Source organism: Nanorana parkeri, unplaced genomic scaffold (genome assembly GCF_000935625.1).
Source record: "Nanorana parkeri isolate BGI_ZX_2015 unplaced genomic scaffold, ASM93562v1 scaffold4, whole genome shotgun sequence".
Classification (NCBI taxonomy): Eukaryota; Metazoa; Chordata; class Amphibia; order Anura; family Dicroglossidae; genus Nanorana; species Nanorana parkeri.
Window position 1 is genome coordinate 4,660,207 of NW_017306272.1, and position 17,896 is coordinate 4,678,102.

General features: G+C 39.9%; 1 protein-coding gene across 1 annotated transcript in view; it reads left to right on the forward strand.

Moving 5' to 3' along the window:
* Window positions 1-17,896, forward strand: part of SKAP2 (src kinase associated phosphoprotein 2) — a 181,977-nt gene that overhangs the window by 25,611 nt on the left and 138,470 nt on the right. Inside the window, exon 3 of the mRNA XM_018575404.1 lies at window positions 2,049-2,074. Within this exon, the coding sequence (XP_018430906.1) occupies window positions 2,049-2,074 (26 nt within the window). The remainder of the gene's footprint in view (window positions 1-2,048; window positions 2,075-17,896) is intronic.

Consider the following 17,896-nt stretch of genomic DNA (forward strand, 5'->3'; position numbering starts at 1 on the left):
TTGTTTGCACAGGGTTGTCTGATATGTTGATGATACATAACAAAAATGCAGGAGCTGGAAAGGAAAAGTGTAAATTGTGTATATACCACCTAGCTGCTTAATGGGGCCTACTAATGAGTACACATAACAGTCAAAATTTAGTTGCTATGGGTAGTAAATTTACTTTGCTTCAATTTTTATAAGTCAGCCACAGTGCTATTCATGTGACATGGTGTTAGTGGTAAGAACTGTCATTATGTCTCTACAACCACCAATCAGATCTAAGTGTCAGATTCCAGCTCTCATTTTGTATGGTAGGTATAAATTAATAGGATAGAACTTAGTCATTGGTACTTCAAGCCCAGTGGGGTTTCCTCCCAATAATTATCCAACTCTCCAATGATCCATAAAAATCAGAGAGGATATACCTGGTGATTAGTTTAGACAATATACAATGGCAGAAGCCATAAATTTGAAGCTAAAAGCCAAAGCTTGTTTATTTAAACTTATTGCACAATGTAGGCCCCCTTCACACCTATGTGTTGGGTTAATGCACAGTAAAATGTTGCATTTTACTGGAGACTAACAAGACACTCAGTAATGCATGTCACTATGTCAACGCATGCCACCATTGTGTTGCAGTGCCACAAATACAATAGGGGCTGACAGAACTCAGTGTTGCCTTCTGTAAAAAATGTGCTGCAGGTCCAGTGTTCTGTGTGTTGTGGTGCCTAGCCATCCCATTAGAAATTAATGAGCTGCCATAACGTAATGCACATTAATGCACGCCACAGTGCATGTTAACCCATCAGAATGCTGAGGTGTGAAGGAAGGAATGGCACACAGGTGGGGAAAAAAGCTTATATAGGTTTTAAACATTTTCAATTTAAAGAGAATGTCACTTTGCCCATGAAGTAGGTCTGGATGGTCAATCGCCAGGGCCAAATACTGCCACACTGTCATGTAAGGGAGTGGAGATAAAAGAAGAACTCCTGGAAAAACTTTTATTAACCCTTGCAGTGGGGTACCCCTGTACTACAAAGGGTGAGTGCTCATTTTCGTCTAGGTGTGAAAATTAAAAAGTTATACTCCCCTGATCCTCAGATCCGGCTTGCTCATAGACCGGTCATTTCAGCCTCGCTCCCACTCCGCTGCAGTGGCCTAAGGATCTTTGAGTCATCAATTCCAATACACTGTGTATAGGACATGAGGATGTGAGGGACATACCATCGCTGCAGCGTAGCAGTAGACAATCTGGAGGGAGCTATGTGACACCCACTTGCTACAAGATTCTGGTGTGTATAACTTTTTTTATTTTAGACCCTAGAGGAAAACAAGAAGCTAACCTTTGCAATGCGGGGGTAGCCCTACTGCAAGGGCTAATAAATGTTTTGCCCGGAGTTCTTCTTTAACTCTGTGTAAGCTCTGATGCTGATTGACACGCAGCTTATACGGGATTTAGACTTAGATCTTCTGCAGGTGAATGGCAATGGTGCAAGGGGAAGAGAAAGAGTATTTATTGGTACAAATGTGTTGACTTATGGGCTGAAAACTAATCATAGCTATCAAGAGAGCATTTATTGGTACATAAGGTCTTGCCTGACTTATGGGTGTGCAGGTTATTTTTTCCACATATATGATACCGAAGGTTATTTGTCTTAGATGTAAATTATTTGTAGTTCATATGATCAGTAATTTTGTTTAATGACCATAAGGGTATAGTCAAACCACAGCACAGTGCTCTTTAGCCATGCATTACAGCACACGTGTGCAGTGTGGGTGCATTGGGGTTCACTGCGCTTTACCGCACAGCAAGTGGCATCCATGGGCCCTTATTGTTAGCAGTGGAAAGATGTTTCGGACACTGAATGTCGTGGGAACTCTTTTTAATCCTAAATGTTGCAGATTCTTCTGTAGAAGAGAACATGTGATAGTTTCTAGGAAAGCCTCTGAACTTTGTTAGACTGTTACAATAACCACTATATGTATTAACGTAATTGTTCAGTATAACCGTTTTCTGAATTACAAAACATGAATTTAATGTATGTGTTTCTTTTTTTATTTTCTAGCCACCCACAAGATTTTAACGATAAAGGTAATGTGTTGTGACTTTATAGCCCTGTGTCATTGTTCACTGCCATTGCTGTAGACAAGTGGATTTTCCAGGCTTTAGAGCGGAACATACAGAAATGAGGATCATAGCACACCCTACTGTCAGAGAGTGAAACTGCACTTTAATGCTGACCATTTATGTTAAAGAATGTACTTCCTGCCTGTGATCGTTAACCCTTAACAGGCACCAGACTTTTTTTGAAATAGATGTGTATCCGTCTATATGCTTCTACCATGGGGAAGTATGAGAGTATTTATTGATACAAATGTCCTGCCTGACTTATGGGCCAATAGCTAATGATAGGCAAAAAGGTCACAAATACAGTAAATATGTAAATTGATAAAGTACTTAAAATGTAGCAATTTGTGACTGAGGATAAGCATATGAGATCCTGACACTTGATATGCACATGCTTATTTCAGGTCAGAGGCTAATGTTAAGGATGACAGTCTTGAAGTTTGCACAGTCAAAAATAAGACAGCAGTGGCGGTTGCCATGCTTCTACCCTGACAGGTTCCTAATAAAGGCAAACTTAGCTGAGAGAAATACGGACATTTACCTTGCTGACCTCTTTCTGAAAATGCTACTTGATTGGCTATTTCTGGATTCAACACTTTCTGCTTTATTGACACAGATCATGCATACAGCCATTAAAGGCATGAATCCTGATCTGACTCAGAATACACTGAAGAATTTAGATAGGTATGATAATCAGGTAGATAGGTAGATAGGTATGATAATCAGCTGACCTACATCAGTGGTAGGCAACCTCTGCACTCCAGCTGTGGTGAAACTATAAATCCTATTATACCTCTGACTCTGCTTGTGGCTGTAATGCCACACAGAGCTTGTAGTTCCAGAACAAGTAGAGTGCCGAGGTTGCCTATCCCAGGCCTACATTACCAGGAAAAATCACCAATGGCAAACTTCCACGTTGTCACCCTCGAGTCTCCAGCCCAATGCTTGACATTAATTATTTTGCCTTTTTTTAAATTTTGTAACATAGTCCCTCTTATCTGGGAGATAGTAGTACCACATTTCTGTTTTTATTTTAATAAAATTACAACAAAAATTGCAATCCTTTTCCATAATTTTCATCCTATATTTTCTTTTCTGTATTTGGATTGGAGGAAAAGAAGTGTTCAGTTACACCATATGTTTTGCCAGTCCAAAAATAAGTGTTCAAAAGCTATCTTTCAATTAGATCTAAAATATCAAGATCATTTTTAATTATTGCAGATTTCATGAAACTATTAAATGTTATCAAATGATAACTTTGAAATGCGTGTGGCCACACCAATTTCTAATGTGTGAACTAAAATGTACTTAGGATGAGCTTATGGTGAAAATTTAACAACCCATCGACCAGTGGCTGGTAAACTCCTAATCTGAGCCAAAGTATTCAAGTACAATTATTTCCCATGAATCTGGGTGTCTGAATATATTCCCTGTGCCGAGAATCAGTTGGCTTTTTGTTCATCCGTGTTCATGGTTTACTGAGTTGATCCCTTTCTCTATCAAAAAAACAAAAAAACACCAACAGATTTGGTTTTAGATATACTTTACCAGATATGACACAGTCAAGAACCAATATGCATCCAAGTAATATTCACAAGTACATGTCAGGTCATAATATATCGCTAGTGTCCATTGGTGGACTGCAGAATACCTTTCTGCATAAGATTGCCAGGATGACCTTTGATGTCACTCTCTTCCTTCGCTGGGTATCAGTTTTACACCTGAATGCTGTTCCTGCTACAATGAACAATTAAGTGTTTAAGGTTAGTTATCTGTATGTGTGGGCAGGGGACCCTTTTGGACCCCAGATGGCTTCCGAGTATTCCTCTGATGACAACCCTAATAAGCCCATGTTTCTGGATCTGTGTGCAGAATCCAAGGAATGGCTGTCGTAGAGCTCAGTTCCCAATAGGTACTTAGAGGTTTGGTTAAAGCGGGAGTATCAAAGTACCGGCCCGCAAACCGGTACCATTCAGCCCGCAGCCGGCTGTCAATGCCATACCTGAGTTGTGGGAGCAGCTCCGTGATCTTCATCTCTGTCAGATGCAGACCAGATAGCTGCTCCTGCCAGCTACGATGTTCTGTCATTCCATTGGACCAGTGACTTTCTCGGACTTCGGGGTGTGTGAAGGGGCTCGGCCATGCGCACAAGCGCACTGCGGCACCAGGTCCGTAAATCTCACGGATCGACAAAGTTTAGCAGCGTGTGCAGGCGTTTTCATGCAGCAGTTGCCACTTAACCATTAACTTGAGTGGGGACAGCTGCCGCTTGTAAACACCAGATTAGGGATTCCTGCTGCAGAAAAAACGCAAATTTTAAAGTGAATGCAATTTTGCAAGTGGCCCCCATGGGAAAAGAAAATTTGTCAAGTAGCCCCCCCGAGTGAATTGAGTTTGAGAACCCTGGGTAAAAGTTTACCTAAAGCCAAGCCATTGTCACCTATTCTGGCAGAAACGTTTCCGGTGGGATTCTTTTCACATTCTGTTGTGTCTCTGGGACCACAAGCAAAGCCAAGTCTTCCTAATGCAGCACAGATGCAAAAAAACTAACACAAAGATACATTTTAGCTGATTACTGAAGAGGTTAAAGAAGTACTCCGGGCACAATTTGTATTAACCCTTGCAGTGGGACTACCCCTGCACTGCAAGGGTTATCTGCCCATTTTGGTCGAAGGTGGAAAATAACAAAGTTATTCTCACCCAATACGCCAAACCAGCCAGCTGTGGCAGCACTCCCTCATGTCTGTCTCCTCCTCCAATGCAGCGGTGGTATGTCTCTTGGCATCCTCACATCCCATACACTGTGTATAGAATGTGATGACTCAGAGATATTAGGCTGCTCCAGTGGAGGGGGAGCAAGGCTGGAAGGACTGGTCTAAGAGCAAGCCAGCTCCAAGGACCAGGTAAGTATAAATGTCAGTTTGGGAGTTTAAAAAAAAGAGCAAGTAAAAGGTAAGCAACAATTTAAATTTTGCTGTGTGAATGGGAACATGTAACTAAGAAAAAGCAGATGTTATTCCAATTTAGCTGCAAAAGTGGAAACACACTTTAAGTCCTGCCTCCTCTGGAACTAAGCTTGCCATCTAACAGCAGTTTCAACACAGATGGAAGGCCATAGGTTAGCTACCCTGATGTAGAGTATACATCCAGGACAGAGAAGCACATAGAAAAAGATTTGGGAAAAACAAAGGTATTTGCAGTCAACAAATACAGTAGTATGTGCACTTTGAAATGATTTGAACACCTTTATGTTTACTCGACAGGTTGCTTTTAGTTAGGGCTTTGGTTGTTAAGACTAGAGGTGTTTGTCAACTGAATCTTAACTATAAATGATTGTCCCTGATTAACGTGGCTTTTACAATATGCAGAGTCAGGTAGGGTTACATACAGGGCAGCCCATCCCAACTTAAGCTAATCTGTTTTTGCCAAAAAGTTTGTATAATGAGTATAAATAAAATAGTTTTCTTGTAGACTGCTAAGTGCTGGTATGTTTTACATAACTGAAAAGCATTATAGACAATGAATAGGTATGTAGTAAACATTGAAGGAGAGGATTTCCTACTACAACTAGTGTATTGTGTAACTGAAATTCTTGTGTAATGAATTTCCTCCTTTGGTAATGACTCACACAGAATCTTTCTGTAGACTCTGGTCTGGCAAATTCATTTACAGGGATTATCATTTACCCATGTGTCTGGAATATATTTATTATTGATTGAGTGAATGGTCAAGGCTGTTTGGTTCCAAGGCATATTGTAAAACTGAGTTCCTCCATCCGTGCTATACTGTGCTTTCCCACCATAGTATGAAGCAGTTAAGTAGCTACTTGTAGCTCTAAAGTGGAGCTCTTTTTATTTTTGACAGAATGGAGAAGGATTACAATTTTTTTCAGTTTTTTCCAGCTGTCTCTATTGGCCAGGAAAATACAACCTGGTCAATCACTTCTTTTCCCGAGAAGGCTCACAATGGAATGTCTTTCAAGATCAGGGAGTGTAACAATTCAAGGTATGGTGAGAAGGGGCTAAAGCAATCAAAAAGCTCACGCTAATAAGTACGTAGCATAGTAAAGTCTTCTTAAAACAAATGGTATTCACATGTCTCATTCCATCATATATCTCAAAGACAAAAGGGATTATTCCACATTTCAGGACTGTGGGTGGAACCAGGCAAATCATGGCTTTTCACCTCATTGGCCAGATGAACATCCACAACCACTTGTATATCATGGAAATATAGCCTAATATTATAGAGACATTTATTTCACCACATAGAGTTGTTTTAGGCTATTTGACCATCATCAGTGCAGTGTATAGAAACCTTCAGTGCTTCATCTTAACACATAACCAACAGATTATGAGCCCAGGCACCAAACAGAACACTGCAAATCAACAAGAGCCACACCCAAGCTACTAAAAGATGGCATGATGTTCAGATATGAAGTTTGCAATTGCAAAGCTCAACAATACCAATTACCAGCTATGGAAGTTTAAGCATTAAATGCCGCAAAGCAAAGACGACTTGTAGCAAGTACTCAGGAGACAAGAAGAACAGGCAAGCAAAAGCAAATATAAGTCTGCTATTGGAAGACGACTAGCTCATCCACATAAGAAAAGAGAATACAGCTAAACGTATGTGGACTGCGTTACAAAGATTGCATGAGCATTCAAACCTAAACAGTAAATTACATCTGCTACGCATGCTATATAAGATGAGGCTAGAAAAAAGGCCAGGAAATGCATGAACATGTGATTGCCATGCTGGAAATCGTAGAACAACTACACGCATTGGGGAAGGAAATTAAAGATAACCATGTGGTGACATTACTGCTATGCCACCTTCCAGAGTCAACACAATAGATGAATATGACAGAAGGAATGAAAATATGCACAATGAAGAAAACGAGAAAGCCCTTAAGGTGCATGAGACCACAAAGCAAAACAAAGAAAGCAGAGCGTGTTTTCGCTGTAAAAAGACTGGTCACCTGAAAAAGGACTGTTCGATCTTGAAAGCCAAGCAGCGAAAGCGAGAGGCACCTACAAGAGCAAGAGCTAAGGCAGCCACAAAGGAAACTGCAGGCACATCATAGAGTGCTACATTTAAAGTGACTCAGAACAGAACAGTATACCACCCGGATGGTGTATTGACTCAGGCGCAACAAGTCACATGACTAGCAAAGAGACCTTTTTCATAGTTTTTAGTGCAAAGGACAAAGTCTTTCTAGCAAATGGGACAAGTATTACTGCAGAATGTAATGGTCAAGGATTCTTGAACTGCATTGCCCTGTCAGGGGACATGCAGAGTATCCTCGTGAAAAATGTACTGTATGTCGCAGACCTAAAAGACCAAGGGTTTTCACTTCTATCAGTGAAATCCTTGCTAATAATGGTCTCACAGCTCAATTCTGAAGTGATGAATGTACAATTCGAATCAATAAGCAAATCCTTGCAAAAGGAAAACTAGATGAACAGCTATACCGCAGATGAACAAGTCAAAACAGCAACTCATAGTCCACACAACAAATGGCTATGGCATAGACGATTAGGGTACGAAACCCAGAAGCCCTAAAAGACATTATAAAGAGAGGCTTATCAGAAGATATAACTGTACTGCCCTGCCAAATGCAAATGCCAAGCAAATGCCCTATGGAAGAAAAAGCCACATGTACCACACTTCCACAGGCCACTCAAAAAAAGACCACCCACCCCATGGAACTCATACGCAGCGACGTGTGCAAACCAATGAAAACTCCCACATCAGACAGGAACAGACATCTACTGACTTTTATTGATGATTATTCCAGGTACACAACAACTTATCTGATGAAGCACAAGAATGAAACATCAGAAAAACTTCTAGAGCTTGTAGCCATGTCCAGCAATAAATTCTAATGGAAACCAGGAATTATACACACCAACAACAGAGGGGAATACATCAATAAGTAAGTGGAATCCTATCTGATGAAACAAGGTATAGTACACCAGACCACCACACCATATGCTCCCGAACAAAATGGTGTAGCAAAACAAAAAAATAACACTCTAATAGAAATGGCCAGATGCATGCTGTCAGACAACAACATACCTAAGAAGTACTGGGGAGAAGCAGTCATGACTGCAACATACCTACAGAACAGACTACCATGAACAGCCGTTAAAAGCACTCCATCTACTGTGGTTATTTCACCCCCCTTGGATAAATATTTTGATACTTTTGTCCACTTGCACTCTGGATGTAGATGGAGTGTTACATTTGATGATACAGGAAGAGGGAGACTACTCCACTTTACCTCTTTCTTTCTGTTTCTATTTTGATTTGAATCGAGCAATGTTTATACTTATTGACATGTTTGTTTTTCCTCTATTACTGGTCTTATTTCTTGATTGTTTTGTTTTTATATTGTGAAATCTTTAAATAAAGAATATAGAAAAAAAAAGCACCCCATCTGAAATGTTGCATGGATCAAAGCCTAGCCTAGGGCACATTAGAGTGTTTGGATGTAAATCTTATGCCTATACTCCAAATGAGAAGCGATCCAAATGGGCTGTTGTGAACAAAGTAAGAGATACAGAATCCTCCACCCGAAGACTGACAAACTGACAATACGTTGCAGCGTTTAAAGTTGTAAAGTGAATTTATCCAGTGCACCAGCAAAGTAAGCCGAGCAAAGTGAAGCCGCACAAGAGTCAAAACAAGAGGTGGAACTCACAATGGATACATCAAGTTCAATGTTAAATTCTGCTGAACAAGCTGAAATGAGAAGATCCACTAGAGCAACAAAGGGAATACAACCCTGTAAGCTGTCATATACTGCTAAGACACATAGCATACTTGAACCAACATCGCGGGAACACATAGAAAAGTTACCAAAACGTGAAGCCAATCAATGGAAAAAGGCAGCAGAAGAAGAAATAAAATCACTCCAAGAAAATAAAACCTGGACACTCAAGAGCAAGCCATTATCAACATTCAATATTGCTCATCAGAAGAAATGACTGCGGATACACTCACCAAGCCATTGCCAAAGGATCATCACGGTTTCCTTTGAGAGAAGCTAAACGTCATATAGCAATATGCTGTTGAGAAAGGATGTTGGAAATGCAAAAGCATATTCTAATGCACTGATATGTATTTTGAGCTGTAGATGACAGTATAGTGCAATGTTAGTCCCTATATGCATGCTTATCTATGATACAGAAGAAGTTTTTCTATATACAATACATGTTTCCTGCACAATGCCATATATATACCTGTAATATCTTACTAAGCAAGTAAAACATAATTCAGCATTCCTCAAGATCTCAGTGCTTCATCTAAACACATAACCAACAACAATCTTGTACAATCAGATAGCATACACTGTGCTGATAAAACTTAATAAAATGTCAGTCATGACATTTCAATAAAGTTCTAACAAAACAAAAAGCTAAGTACGTTATGCCAGGACAAACATTATCAATGCAAAACTTGCAGTGTAGGTGCTGCGCTGAGTGTTGGTGGCCTGGAAGTACTTGGAGGAGGCTGTTTGCAGCGACGGAGGGGACGGGCATGCTTGCCCGCTCTCTTTATCCCATTTTGGTGGTTCAGCGATCTGACGGTCTGCAAACTTTTTTATGCCATTGCTCTGCCTGCCTCCTACTTCCTGCTCACTATTGGGAATCGGCCCCTGCTCCGTCCCTGTCATCATTAGGAAGGGCTATGGGGATGTGATGCCTGGGTGGACTTGCTGGAATACATACGTGTCAGCCTGTGATTGTGATTTTCCCTTCTCCTGAAGAAGCGCCTGCGTGCACGAAACGTTGAACAATTTGCTCTATCACCATCAACCCTACCATTCACCATTACACACTGCATGATGGTTCAATGTTGAAAACCGTCATTGGTTTATGTCTTTATTATCTACTACACACTGTTTTGACCAAATGTTTACTATATACATTTAGAATGGTAGGTTGAATGGAGTGAGCACATAGGGAGCAATCTGACCAGCTGACTGCTTTTATACCATATATGAATTCTCCTTTTTTTAAATTAATATCAACATTAAAACTTAATTTGATATGATCCACTATTTTTCTGGAGTTGTCATTGAATTGCCTAAAAAGCCCCAACTTTTCCTTTCCTTTTTTGATACCCTAATTTCATCCACCAAAACCATAACCATGTCTCGCCATATTTGCTCATCTTGTAATGTCCCATCCATTTTGGCATCCAAAAATTGGGACTGCCCTGCAGGAACAAGGACAGTTAGAGGTATGCATATATGAATTAAGTAAATTCAACAACACAAATTATACAGGTCAGAACATCAATTCTTTTAGATTTACAGAAATCAGAATATCAAGATTTATTTGATTATAAGCACAATGTGTTTTCTTGAATCGTATGTCTTGCATAACATCATAGACTGTGATCAAAGAATCTAGCAACATGAAGCATTATTTAGTGTCTCCCACCCATAGATTCCAGAAAGTTTAATGTAAGGAATTCCAGCATCACCTGATAACATGAGAGGGTACTGACAGTTCACTCATCTCACATAAACACCAGGATATCTTTTAAGATTGCCATTCTGTAAAACAAAGTGATACAGATTTATTCTCCTGCAAAGAAGCATGCATGTCGTACATATGTATGGCGTGGGTTCTGTGTCTATTTGTATAGTGCTAACCATTGGCAGGCAAACAGCTGGAGAGATCAAGAAGACAAATCCTGAAAAACATTTCCTTAGACAACTCGTAAATTGACATAAATAGTTTATGTGATATAGTGATGATGTAGTACAGTTTCTTCACCCTTTCATCAATTTAATGAAAAAGCATTAATTTGTTTATGTGTATTGAATGCAAGCAGAGTAAGTATCTGAATTTGAAACATAGATGAGTAACAGAAGGCCAATTGTCTGATTCATGCACACATACAGAAGAGGTATTCTTTTTTTTAATGATGTAAATTTATTGTACAGTATAGATTCGGTTAGTATTAGATTCAAGGGTTTGGGTGAGGGTTAATCTTAAGCTGCCAGACCATTCATTTACCAATAAATCTTCCCATAAATTTATATGTACATTTAACATATTTTTGCTTGAATGTTTTTACCTGTAAAACACTTCCTTCTGTAGAGATCAAAAAGACCTGAGTCTTCTGATGGGTGCCACTATCTTGAATGTGATGTCAGCAGCCCCTGCAGACTCAAACACTCAAGATACATTCCTTAGTTTTCCCATCTCTCCTCCTCCAGCAGCTCCATAAAAAAGGGGGTGAGGGGAGGAGAAACTGGACCGGCTCAGAAAGTAATTAGACTGGAAAAGGAGAGGCCTATAAAGTGCAAGGAGGGGGGTGGGGGCTGTACTAAGGAACTTCAAGCAAGTTCGGAGGCACATTGCAAGTGAATAAAAAAATTATTTATGGAAATAAAAAGCATTGCCACTAATTACTTCCATTTAAAATACTTGCTTTTTCTGTGATTGTACCTACATTGGTGACAGGGTCTCCTTGAGAGTTCATGAATAGATGTAGTTATCTTTGTCATCCAACCCTTGACCTAAACTAACCCCCTTCTCAGATGTATAAATACCTGAATCAGAAGACAGTAGCTCACAGGTGTCTTCAGTGCCTCTGATCAAAATTTTCTGCCACCCAGTCACACCTGCACAGTTGATCTGCAAAGACTTCTATGGGGTTGTACCCTGAGTGTCTATGCATAGTGAAAACACTGCCTCCCCGTTCAAGATTTCTGTTTTTTATATGGGCAATGCTGTAACACAAAGGACCACCATCAACCCTACTATTGCTGGTATTCGTTAGCTTTGGGAACATGTCTGAACATTGAGTCCGACAGGGTTATTCACAAAAAGGTGAAGAGTTTGGAGAAGGCAGGAGAAGTGAACAATCCAGGACAACATAGCTGATTTGGAAAAATCCTCCAATTCAGCTCACTTTCCAGTTCAGCTTTGTAGTCCTAGATTGTTCACCTCTACTGCCTTCTGCAAACTCTTCTACCTTTTGTGAATAACCCTACAAGTATTCTACACCTCTGTTCTCAGATGGCTGCAGTCCCACTCAGCAACACATATAAGAGCTTTCAGAATTAATGCTACAAAGGTCAACTGCGTGGACTTTCTGGCTGTAGAATAATCACAATATTTTTGGGATAGTATTATTACTTTTATTTTTTTCCCCACATTTTGTATGTATAAAGAAGCCTGAGCAATAACAGTTCAATATATTTAATATTTGTTTTATTATAATGATAAGACTTGCACAAGAGCTAAGGATGTGTACACATGAATGTGCTTGTCTTCAATGCATATAAAAGTTATTATTTAAATGTGGGGCATACCACATTTCTGGAGAAGAAATCAAATCACAAGTCTTATTCTTTTGGAGAAAACATGTTATTTTAGTTCTGCTTTGACTCATTGCACTGTGTATGGTTCCTACTGTGTAGCAAAAGTTTTAGACAAATGTGTCAGTACTTGTTAAGGAAACTGCAGCTGCAAAAATCAAAGACGGACTAGAATGTCAAAACCTGGCTATTGAACACAGGCTGTGAAAGGCAAACAAACTGGTACATACATAGTACTCATCCTTCAGTGCTCTAGAGGTCAGCACAGTAGTGCAGGGTGGGACACACAGGCATGGAATGCGTAAACATTTTATCATTAACTTTGTTTTCCCAAAGGGCAACAAAAAAGGAAACACATGGGAATAATGAAAAAGAGTACTGTATTTGTTATATTATTTACACTACAATAGTATAAATCTTGCCAAAACCTTTTTTCCTTTAGATAGATTGGGGAAGAAATAGAACCTCTGAGGGTTTTTACTGGCACCCGAGGTTCAATTAGATAGATTTCCTCTCACCTACTGTCCCAGTGATAACGGTTTAAATGGACAGAAAGTGAGGTAAAATCTTTAATAATGACACAGACAGCAATAAAAAGCTGATGGGGGTTCTAGACTTCTCCTACTCTACTGTCTGGTTGTAGACACTGAGGTTGGTTAGGTGGATGTGTCTAGCAGCAGCATTCATGATAGACTGAAGGGGAGGATAGCATGTGTAGAGTTAGGCCAATGAGGAGGGAGTTGCAGTAGTCAAGACAAGAGATAACAAGTGAGTGGATGAGTAGCTTTGTGGTGTCATCGGTGAGGAAGGGGCGTATTTTGGAGATGTTACAAAGGTGAAGGTGGCAGAATTTGGACAGTGATTGGATGTGGGGCAGAAAGGTGAGTTCCCAGTACTTTGGCATGGGGTGAGGGATGGATAGCTACCATCTTGTCTTGAATTGTATTGTAATTGTAATTTGTTCCTTATATTGTAAAGCGCTGCACAAACTGTTGGCGCTATATAAACCCTGTATAATAATAATAATAATAATAATAATAATAATAATAATAGTTGTGTTATCAATCTCAACGGAAAAATTGGGGGAAGGTGCACAAGCAGGTGGACATTTCAAGAGCTCAGTTTTTGAAAGATTGAGTTTTAAGAAATGTTGTGACATCCAGATGGATATGTCAGTTAGTAGATTAGTGACACGCAAGGACACTGAGGGGGTGAGTTGTGGAGTAGAAAGATACATTTGAGTGTCATTGGCATAGAGATGGTATTGGAAGCCATGTGAGTTATTAACCGACCAAGGAAGGAGGTGTAGATAGAGAAGAGAAGGGGTCCAAGCACGGAGCCTTGGGAGACCCCTACAGAAAGAGGAAGAGGGGAGGAGGGGAGGAGTTAGAATTGTAGGTGAGACTAAAGGAGCGCATAGCTAGGTAGGAGGAGAACCATGAGAGGACAGAGTCTTGTAGACCAAGCGAGTGGAGTTTTTTGAGGAGCAGCGGGTGGTCAACAGTGTCAAAAGCAGAAAAAAGGTCTAATAGCAAGAGTAAGGAGTAGTGGCCATTAATGAATTTAAAAAATCTGCGCTAAGGATATGGCAACTTCCCAAGGTGATATAAAGCTGCTATGAACAAATTAAAAGATTGAATGCACAATACACAGCGCTAAATATCAAAATTAGTGACAAAAGATAAGTGCAAACCGTTAATAAATGGTCTCAATAAAGTAACATAAATAGTGTGATGAAATCCAATAGCACAACATCCATATGTTGATAAATGCAAAAACACACATAACAATATCCCCGAATGCAAACTGAATAAATAACAAATGAAATAAAGTGATAAGACCCCTAAAAGAGGGATAAATATATTATTGTATATAGTTAAAAATATAGATCTAAAAGTCCCAAAAACTGGAAATCTATGAAGTCCAAAGACGAAAATTACCTCCGTGCAGGAGGTTGGTGATCCTCAAACGCCAACCCCCATAGTCAAACACTTACCAGAAATGTTTGACTAAATCAGCAATCAAACAAAGCTCCTTGTTGGTGTGGAACAATCGCCTATGATCTTCTCAGCATCGATATCGGAACCAAGATTCTCAATGTATAGATGGCAGCATTCCAGCAACAACCAAGGGTTCTGTACATCTGGAGGGAGGCAGGTTTTCTAGTTTGTTGACACTTGGACAGGTTGTCTGATTATTGTAGTCTAACCTTCCCATGAAGCGGGCTGTTTCAGAATGTAAGTGCAGGACCCCGCTCCTAATCCACTCTCTCTCCAAACGTCTCCGATATATTCCCCCCAGAGTATGTATGGTTTTAGGCTAGGTTCACATATCGGCGATCCCGGGACGCACATCCCAGGACCTTGCGATCGTGCACGGTTGTACACAGCACACACATGGCCCCATTGATTTCAATGGGGTTATAGCCGCATGGCAATCAATAAAAACAGGTACATGTATCTTTTTCGGCAACACGCGATGCACAGCTTTTTAGCCGCTATCGTGCACGATTGCATGGGTGGAATCGCAGCGTGAAACCATGCGATCCGCCTGGCACGACTGGGGTGCCATGAGAAAAGAATGGCACCACCAGCGCGATCAGCAGTGGTGTGCAATTCCGTGACCGCGCGTCAATCTGTGTTGTTTCGTGCACGATTGCCGCACAGCCACGGATTGCGCAAGTGTGAACCTGGTCTTATGGTTATAGTAGGGACTTTAAAGTAGTGTTAAACGTTTAAATTATTATTTTTTTCATAATAAATCTAGATCAAACAAATATACATTACTCAGCAAAGTATTTCTTTACATTTATGACCAAGCATGTACAGTCATCATGTGTCCAAACAGTTGGCTCCAACTCTCTCAGCTTTGTTGCTGAACTTCCTGCCCAATCAGGACCAGCTGATTCTGCAGGAAGCTAGAACTTGTAAACATCAAGGAGCAGCATCCATTGTAAGTGAGTTAATCAGCATTTGAAATAGCTTGAAATCCTTTTGACTTTAATATCACTTTAAATTGTAAGTTCTTTGGCACAGGGACTATTCTAAATGGTTCTATGTACACTCTAAAACTCTGTGTAATAAGCCAATATGTAAATACCAGAAATAAACAACATTCAAATAAATAAACAAACCGCAAATTAAAACAACTATCTTAGAAATTGCGTGTTTGTATGATGTAATTTAACAGAATAACAAAGTATGATACGCTGTGGCAATGGAAGAACGAGACAATGGTTGTTATTCCACCTGTCTCTTGCACTTAGCGACACATTCTGTAGAATTGTCATAGCCCCGTGCGATGTACTTCGTAAAGGCAGAAGAAATTTTAATAAGCTGTGAAGTTTTAATTATCCTTCAATGCCTCTAGCTGAGATCTCAACATTTCTCTTATGCCATAACTTTTTACAAAGAGGTATTTTTAAACTGATCATTAATTTTATGATCACAGAAATGAGATGCAGAATTTATGCTGTTGTCATTGGCATAAGCTCAAGGCACCACTGACAATATTTCTGATTGTAATGGAATGACTGTGAACTAATGGGGCTCTAAGCATTCTTTTGAACATACATTTCATTTCAATGTCCGATTAGTGTGTAATGTTCCTAATTATAATGCTCATAAACTTCAATCACAGCATTACTTGGCAAAATACAAGTAACAGATATTAGGTGCTTTTAGACAAAGATGGATGAGGAATCAGTCTTACATTGTTGGTCCAGAAAAGAGGTTGCTTGCAGTTCATTCAAATAAATGCATAAGATTTAAGCTAAGAGGAGTCAGATCTGGGGTGTGAAGGGGGAACATTTGCCAGTGCTGGATTTTTATTTGCCATGAATAAGGAATCTATGTTAAATCTTACTGCGGAAAATCTTTCATATTTAGAGTGAGCTTGCCACCACTACAAATTTGGCTACATGAAAACATAATTTGTGAAATGGTATAATATGTATTATGTTTATCTATTGCCTAAAGACTCAGTGATTGGAGTTAATGCTAGGCTTTTTACATAACAAAAGTCCTTTCATTTGGCACTTGAAAGAATATTCAATAGACCCTTTTCTATGTGGGCAAAGTGTATAGTGAAAAAGAACTTTGACTCTTGGACTTGAGATTTCAGGGTCACATGTATCGTTCTCGAACCATGTGCATCAGCATGAGGGTTAGCTGTGTGCACATAACCTGAAACTTAGAGGTCTATTCACAAAGCTGCCGAAGGATCTGGCCTTAGCTTCGGCCGATCCTTCGGCACCAGGACCCCTTCGGTTCAGGAGAACCGAGGTGGTGCTGTACGGGCTAAATGAGTGGACCAATGAAACCAATAAAAACATGCCCTGTTTCTAATTTACTAATGTTAGACTGAAAACTCACTTTGGCAGTGAATGTCTGCCTTCAAAAAGGCAAATCACTAAATGAGGTAATATGGTGTGTTAAAGTATATCTAAACCCAATCACTAAAAGCCCATGTAAGCTTTAACATGTAAATATAATTTCAAATTTTGTTTTAATTCTTTTAAAGAGACCCTGGCAGGTCTTTAAATGTTTAATTCTAGTAATCCCCTACAATGGCCTCTCCAGTGGCATGTTTCTCTTACGTCCTCTGTGTTCTGGTGCTGTAGCCTTGAACAGCTTCCACCGGTATTGGCTGATGTCAGTGTCACCTGCCATGTACTGACTACTTCATCCAGCCACCTATATAACTGCATGACTCCACAGTAGGGTCATAGACCTGGTGGGCTGTGTCCAATTTGGATTTTTTTCTAAAAGTGTGGTATCTTTATTTACATTTTACTTTAACCTTTTAGTGAAAAAGTGGGGATACAATTCTCAGACATGAGATGTATGCCATTCTGCCTATTTTTATTACCTTCCTCTGAGGTTTTTGGGTATCATTGGATTTAACCTAGGCAGTTTTTAAGGAACAGCATCCTTTAAGTGGACACACTGACTGGGGTAATGCCTGCAATATCTTGGGAACAATGTTCTTGCTCAAGTTAAGCAAAATGCGGAAGCAAATGACTAAGGCTCTGTCAGAGATGTAGTTTCCGTAGTTTATTGGTAGTGTGACAGTAGTAAGAATGTCCCGGCAGTTCATCACTATAATCAAAGTGACTTAAAACTGGCATGGAGTGGAGCCCTCTTAATTAGGGATGCACCGATACCGATATTAGTATCGCTATTGGTGCCGATACCGGGTATTTGGGCTAGTACTCATACTCGCCCAACTGCTTCAATGCCTAGCCCGATACTTCCTGTATCAGGAAGCCGGGCAGCTCGTCATTACATGCTGCCCGATTTAACAACCAGCAGTAGATAAGGGGTTTCTGGGTCTTCTAAAACTCAGGAAAAATCCCCTTTAAATGTTCCTTAAAGGAGAAATATTGGGAGAGTAAAATGCTTTCTTCCCAATACTGCAGGTGTCACATGTCGGCTCTATAG